The following is a 7,474-nucleotide window of genomic DNA, read 5'->3' as shown; positions in this document are numbered from 1 at the left end:
TTACGGTGAATGAATGATAAATTCTGAAGTTGATAGTGTTGCTATAAGCAGTTGATGATGATGTTGATGCATTAGACTTGTTAAAGAGAGTGATTAATCAATATAAATTAAGTGTGAGGATTTATTAGAAATTATTATACTTTTCTAATAGCCGTCACCAGCTGTAATTTTATTTGAAAAAACAAAATCAAGAGATCTTGCATACCCGACGGACGGTTGCAAATTCGCTAGCTTATAAAGCTATGCCGCGCAGCCGTGCGGGCAGCATTTGCCATTCTTAAATCTAATAGCTAAGAATTAATACAAGGGGGATCTAATGGTGATGAAAGGTATTTTCTTATTGGCATTAAATAAAAGGGGGAGATTTTACTTAACTTTTGACATACTTGAAACTCGTCAATTGTCCATCTTTGCATACGCGATGCACGTGCCCCACACTAGTGGTTTACAATAACAAGTAGCGTTTTGGATGGCGGGAGTAAAGTGTGAAGAAATATGATATATACATGTATATACAGAGTTGCTTACTGTATCTCTATCAGCAATGTGAACAGAAAGAAAAGATGACTCCCTGGTCTTATTTCACCCTCGTCGACATGGGTTTGAAAGCTGCCAACACAACAGCCACCTTACAAACAAGAAACCCAGTCATCCCAACCAATATTTCTTTTGGCGTCAAAGCTATCGGTGATATATCTGACCCGTACTTTACCACCACAACGGCGACCACCACTGCCAACGCAAATCCTGAAATAGGGGCCTTTAGTCCTGCCAATAGTTCATTCAAATTCTCACTATCCCTTTTCAAAGAAACTGACGAGGGAGCTGATAACCCATCAACTGATCTCTGCAATAACAATAGATAAAGGAAGCCCACACCTCCACCAGTTAGAAAAGCAAGGCCTGCCCTCTCTCCTACTGAGATGTCCATGATCCAGGAACCAGCAAATATAAGTACGAAGTCGTAAAGTAGTAAAGATAATTTTAAATCGCCATACTCTTCCATGCTTTCTTCATTAGATTTTTCACGGTCAATGATTGAAGTTGAATCGCAAATACCCACTTTTGTTAAGGACGAAATGTCTCCAGATAACTCGGTTATAGTACTTGGCCTCAGTTCCAACATCGACGTGTCAGTGCCATCTCCTATGTGGACATCCTCAACGTCAAAATAATACTGTAAGCCACAGCTGGCGTCTAGTTTACCTTCTTGTTCAGCTTGAGTGGACTGAGGTAGACACCCATTGATTACAATCAAGTTGATACCTCCTAGCCTCCAACGACCTGACTTCAGAAGATAAACACAGGAAAACATAAGTTGTTAAATTCCCATTCAATCATTGATAATAATGCCGCCTAATTTCGAGTGTCTTAGTAGCAGGCAGATCTCTTGCAATTATAGTTTACTGCATGAAACAGAATCTGAGAGATAAAAGAGGCATGGCAAGGGAAGTAATAAAACAATGATAATGAACACCATGGCCGAGCACTAATCTAAAACTACCCGACACAGCTCCCAAACAGAACATTTCTTTGTACTGCAATAGAAAATAAAAAAGGCTAAGGTGCTTTACAGTATTGCAGCTCGCTAATGCATCTCATACTAGTGAAGGGTGTAATGGTAGAAGAAACGATATGCCGCAGTGGATTGTAAATTCGAACCAGACCAAGTTAAATGTACAACCCAGGGAACTCAGATGATACCTGTTTAGAGCTTTATACATATTCCTAATTCACCTAATTGTAAAGCACATCATATCATGCTATAGATATATAACACATTCTGATGCAGTTCTCCCTAAACGTGGTGGACAAAATGAATACTAGTGTTGGTGGTTAATTAACAGGATGGTGCGTTTTCATTTACCCATGCTAAATGAGACCATCTGACCAAGTTATTATACACAAATTTAGAACCTAAGTTGCAGGACTGCAGCACCCAGTCCTCCTTAATTGTTGAGGCAGCCAGGATAGATCACTTTGAGATCTCCAGGCAATGGTTTATAATTCACCAGCATAGCAGCAAACTTGAGCACTAGCCTGAGTTGGCAAGCAATACCAAGATCTAGGGCACAATAATAATTAAAAAAAAAACAATGCTTAGTTGAGCATATGTTCTTAAGTAGGTGGAGGCGGGGAAATGGAGTTCAAACTAGGCTTTTCTGCATGAGACCAACCTGACTCAAGACCGATCCAAACAGCTTCAATTTTTCCTAGTTTGGGTCCGTCAAATTTAAACTCGTCACTAGAACCTCGCTGAAAGCAACTGAAGTTGTGACCACATTCTTCATTCTTGGGACTTGCTGCAATTCTCTGTAATAGAGAGTTACCATTTTCGTCTATCAAGCAAAACATTACTCCAGCATTTATATCGCTCAAACATGAACCAGAGAAGCTACTCGTACGTAATTTGATGAAGTATACTGATCGAGATTCATCACCTCCAAGGAGATTAATGAAATCATCTGGTGAAGACTCAGTCAAGATACTTGCTTCAGTGGATGGCAGAAGACGTTCAGGTCTCACATAATCCTGAAAATCTGAAATGGAACTTGTTAATCCTAGAAACACGAGCGCAAAATGATGTTATAAGCAGACTAGTAATATAAATTAGCAACAAAATAAAAGAGTAGCTTGCATATCTTGCCTTCCCCTTGTTTCAAAGAAACTAACACCTAAAAAACAACTGTTAAGAGTGATGAATCTCCCTGCTAAACTGTATCCTACATATCACGTGAAAAGGAAGAGGAGGATTGTAAGAGCTTCTCTCAGGTCCTGATGGATCCGGAAAATTCGAGTGCAGTAGAACCAGCAAAATAAGTGGTCCAATTCTAGAAAAGTCACCGAGCCTAAAAAGTTGGTCATCTGTTATCTATCTATGATTCTATTGCACATATAAAGTAAACCTCTCATCTATCAACCTTCATAGAATGGGTTTTTTGTGCTAAATCAGTTACCTTGAAAAACAGATGGCTTTGAGTAGCAAATGAGGCGAGAACACCCATTCCGAAAGCTGACGCTGCTTGTTTCAAACTTGGGAACTGCAAGCTGGTAGATTTGGGAGGAAAAAGTAGTAGTAGTGACGTTACCCCATCTCTGACAAGAGCTAATTCCAACTGAAGAGGATAAATTTATAATAGAAAGTCCTCCCATTCCTGTATGATTAACAAACCTATAAGCTTCTTGTATTTTTAGTAAAAGAGGTATTAACCATACATAGGTTTTCTTCTGATAGGGTTGACAAGCCATTAATCTGTAAGTCTATGCAAACAATTTTGAAGGTGGGGTTGGCCTCTACCACATAAATATATAGAGAAATTCTTCATTGATTAGAGAGAAACGAGAGAATGATAATCCAAAACGTATGTGATTATTCAACCAACTGAGAAATAGAAAGACTAGTAAGGTAGCATAAAATAATAAGAAGAAAGAAGAAGAGGAACAACAAGGCTCACCTGTTGTTTCGTAAATACCTTTGGGAAACCCTACAAATTCACAGAGATCGTAGAGTTAATTAAATTCGGATTAAGTTCTGTGGTTCCTAGATCAATGAAGAAAAGATGTCTGAATCTGATTGAGAATATATGGAGTTCGATTTTCTTCACATCCCACGAGTTTTCAACTTTCGTATTTTGATTTGATTTGAGCAATTGCGTAAGAGGGATGACCGAATGAGATGCTCACCAATCACCACACATAGTAACAACACCAAATCTATCTTACAAAGACAAACGGTTTTTGTCTAATCGGACGGCCATACGTGGGCCTTTTTCAGAGATCGACGGCTGCAATTGCTTTTAAAATGGGGAAGGTAAATCGTGGCTCAGAACTAACCCCCGTTATAAGCCCCATCCGACGTCTGTGATCTCTTTTTGCCGGAAATCAGAATTTCCTTCGCCTTCTCCTCTTATTGTTCTTCCGTTACAGAAACATAACACCACCATTCAATCTCTTTGAATCATACGTTATGAAAACACCATTATGTTTCTTTACCAATCCCTACAAATATTCGACTACATAAACTCCTAAAAAAGTTATCCTGCGGAGATTCTCAATGCTTACCAATCCCCTTTTTCCTATCAAGATTCATGTAAGTTTCTCTGATTTTGGTACTCTTCCAGGAAAAAATTTATGACTTTGATATTGTTGTTTCATATTTTTTTGTTTTATTTGATACTCTTCCGGAAGCGTTGCCTGATTTTGTTGTTGCAGATTTTGGAGCACCACGGATTTATAGTTCAGAGTGAGGTATCAATCTCGGGTAAATGTCAATTGAATTCCATTCCATTCCGTTTGAATTGAATTATTAAACTTAGCAACTATTTAGTCACATCAACTGTTTGTTATAATGCATATTCATTTTTGAATGATGGGAACCCATTTTAATAAAAAATGAATGGTCACATACCAAGGTAATAATGCTTACCAGTCCCCTTTTTCCTATCATCAGCTAAACTTATGATGATATAGGAATCCATTTTCATAAGGATCTTCAGACTCATTCTTTTTTAGCATTTTTATAACTTACTCATTTACTGAATTTAAATTCCGAACCTTTCCCTGCTATTTAAATGTTAATGTGTTGGGGTTTTGTTTTAAATGATGTCTATTACAGACTCTCAGATCATCTCTTTATGATGGGGATTATGTAGAGGCTTTTAGTCAGCCAAAGATCCTAATGAGAAAAATTGCATTGTAGAGGGCTTCTTTGTTTTTAATCTAAGCAAGCTGAAAACCGCGTTAAAATCAATAATTTGGGTACAAGCCATATCACAACATTATTAGGATGAAGCTGGCCCAGGTCAAGCTCAAGTGTTTTATTTCTTACCAATCCCCAAAATTACCTTTTGGTGTAATAATTGGGTGATACCTTAGGCAACAGAGCCATCTGAAAACGCAATAACACAGATCAAAACCAACTTTAGCATCAAACACATATGATTTTTTTTTAAAGTAATATGAACCTGGATTCCCTAGGTGATTTGCTTTTATTAAAACCAACTTTGCTGCCAAATGTGTCTTTCCCAATCCGATAGCTCTACATGGACTTCAACCGTGTTCAGCTCTTATTCCTCTCAAAGAGCAAAAGATAAATCGTGCCTGGCAATGCACCCCCGTTTTAAGCCTTAATCTGACGTCCCTAAATCTCCCATTGAATGGTATTAACATCACCATTATTTCGAATTGGTATTTCCGTTTTTGTTTTTGATCAGACATTCTTTGGGTCTTCTTTTTATTAATTTCCAACCAGATTGATTAATGTGCATTTTCTTCTAGAATATTAAGAAAACCAGAAAAGAGAATAACATTTTCATAGTGATCAAATGTGGTTTTTAACATCTCCAATTTGAGGATGTACAGATCAACATCAACAACAAGGAAAAATACTGCCACTGCAGTTGATGGATTAGCAAGGTAAATTACATGCTGAATTGATTGATTACCGTTTTAGTGTTAATTTTTTTGGTGATTTTGAGTATTCTTTTGGTTTAGTATAGGGTATCAGGAAGAGAAGGTAATATTCTTTCTGGCTGTTGAATTCTTTAACATATAAGAGGTTGTAATCAGTGTAATGTATTGTGTTTTTTTTTTTAGGTTCATGGACCTGAAATAAATCCTAGAGCGATTAAAATTGCAACAATAATTGTGCCTCATTTTAAATTAAATTAAGCAAGTGCATTAGCTTTAGGCCTGTAATCTTAACATTGTTTAAATCTTTCAGCAGAAAGTTCCATGTTTCAATATGCCAGTAATCAAGCCATAGTTGTTATCAATTGTTGGATGTAAGATGAGGTATTTGCGTAATTACTGTCATTTGTGGTTGTTCTTCTTCAACTATTATCAATTGCTTGATTCATATCATTTTTAGTTGTTCTTCTAACTGTTATCTGTTGTGCCTCACTTAACTGAAAAAAGGTATCATTATCAGCCACGCAGGACCGCTCCAACTGTTTTCGACCCATTGGTGAATCGAAAATCCTTCCCCATCACATGTTGAGTTACCAAGAAATCTGAAGAGTTTAGATGTTACTATTTTTCCTGGATGAAGGAGTATGCAAGGAATTGGGTCCTCGCCAATATCTTTCACTGCCTGCACAATTTTAGATCTTTTGTATCTCTAAATGCTCGGCTATGTATACAAGACGAAAAATTGCATGACATCATTCCCAAAATTCAAAACTAACTAAAATCGAGTAATGAAGTTGTCTATAGAACCTGTTAATATGCATGTAATAAGTGTTACAATACTTTGTTACTGTAAGACAGATCTTATAAGCTAAGCGAAGCAGGGTCGAAGATAAACTGAAGACTGGTATTCAAACTGTTGGGACAACCAGTTCTTGCTTTGGCATTAGACCAAGCTTGGACTAAAGGCGCTGCTAGCCCTACAAGTGCCACAAGCTCTAGCTTGGTAGTTATTTGTACAACAGGAGTTAAGATAGTGGAGATTGGAGAATGCTTCTGAGTTGTTCTGGAAATTAAGCAGGTACGTCCCTTCGATTCGATTCCTGGGTATTCATCCCCCAAGTTTCGGTTTTCAGCTCTATTCAAATTGGAGGTTCACAACTGAGGTCATTGTTCTGTAGTTAGCACTGTGTGCGATTTACGGTTCAATAAAAGCCTTAATGAGTTAGGAATTTATTGCTCATATGACCTCTCTTTGCTTTTGGATAATGCAATATTTAAAAGTGAAAGGGATCACCTGATTTGGTTGTCAGTGGCAGGTGCGGCTTTCTTTGCCTATTCATGTTATTAGTTTGTTGTTAGTGGAAAGTGTTCTTATTGAGGACTCTTCTTCTTTCCCCAAAAAATGGTTCTACTCCTATTATGAAGATTAGTGTGCTTAAATCTTACTACCAGGTTTAGGAATGAAGGTGCGAGTGTTCATTGTATGCGGTTAGCACAATGTGGGATTTACCCTTCTGAGAAGCCTTAATGTGTGTAGAATTTATGAATTGTGTGACCACTATTTTCTTTTTGAGAATACAATGAGAACGTTTTATGAACAATTCATTTTATTTGGTAGACTACGTTTGTTTCCATAAAATTAGATTATTAACCCAGATTACTTTCGGTATTGTAGGTCCTGAATCACGGCGCTAACAAAATGAATTAGCCTGACATGACGATACGAAGTTAACTTTTCTGAATATAGTTTGATGTATCAAAGAGCACTTACTATACATCCAATTAACATTTTTACGGAGTGCGAGAAACTAATTCGTTAGTAGCAAGTTATATGATCATTTTGATTTACCGCTTAACTATTAGTTTTGGTGGTTTAGAATTAGTCGAACTTAGTTGTACATTTTCCCCTCTTCTTATTTTTTAATTTGAAATTAAATGGTAGGGATCGCATTACACCATCACCTTTCTTTGCAAAATTCCAGCTTTGTTTGTTGTGCAACGTCAGAAGATGTTATCATACTCCGACTTTCTAGAATTGTCAAAGAGCATCAAAAGTTCAATTCAC

The 7,474-nt window shown here is 37.2% G+C and overlaps 1 protein-coding gene and 1 long non-coding RNA gene across 6 annotated transcripts; one reads left to right on the top strand and one right to left on the bottom strand.

Annotated features, from left to right (window-relative positions):
* Positions 1–370: 370 nt before the first annotated feature.
* On the bottom strand, positions 371–3,634 carry LOC113309149. 2 transcript variants are annotated; one of them, XM_026557566.1, is made up of 4 exons: positions 3,456–3,634; positions 2,958–3,155; positions 2,178–2,540; positions 371–1,284 (listed from the first exon to the last, which is right to left on the bottom strand). In XM_026557566.1, the coding sequence occupies exons 2-4, from the start codon at positions 3,151–3,153 to the stop codon at positions 578–580; spliced, it is 1,266 nt and encodes a 421-aa protein (XP_026413351.1). In that variant the 5' UTR covers positions 3,154–3,155; positions 3,456–3,634; the 3' UTR covers positions 371–577. The 2 variants fall into 2 exon arrangements, with proteins under 2 accessions (XP_026413351.1, XP_026413352.1); XM_026557567.1 differs by having other exon boundaries at positions 3,474–3,612.
* Positions 3,635–3,707: 73 nt separating this feature from the next.
* Positions 3,708–7,256, top strand: LOC113309151. Of its 4 annotated transcripts, XR_003340369.1 has the most exons (5): positions 3,708–4,090; positions 4,213–4,261; positions 5,362–5,415; positions 5,596–6,487; positions 7,085–7,256. It is a non-coding gene; the product is annotated as an uncharacterized LOC113309151 (long non-coding RNA). The 4 variants fall into 4 exon arrangements; XR_003340367.1 differs by having other exon boundaries at positions 4,213–5,415; positions 5,726–6,487; XR_003340368.1 differs by having other exon boundaries at positions 4,213–5,415; positions 5,723–6,487.
* Positions 7,257–7,474: the final 218 nt, after the last annotated feature.

Source organism: Papaver somniferum, chromosome 9, assembly GCF_003573695.1.
Source record: "Papaver somniferum cultivar HN1 chromosome 9, ASM357369v1, whole genome shotgun sequence".
NCBI classification, from domain to species: Eukaryota; Viridiplantae; Streptophyta; class Magnoliopsida; order Ranunculales; family Papaveraceae; genus Papaver; species Papaver somniferum.
The sequence above is the reverse complement of the archived record's forward strand: the minus strand, read 5'-3'. Positions and strand labels throughout refer to the sequence as shown.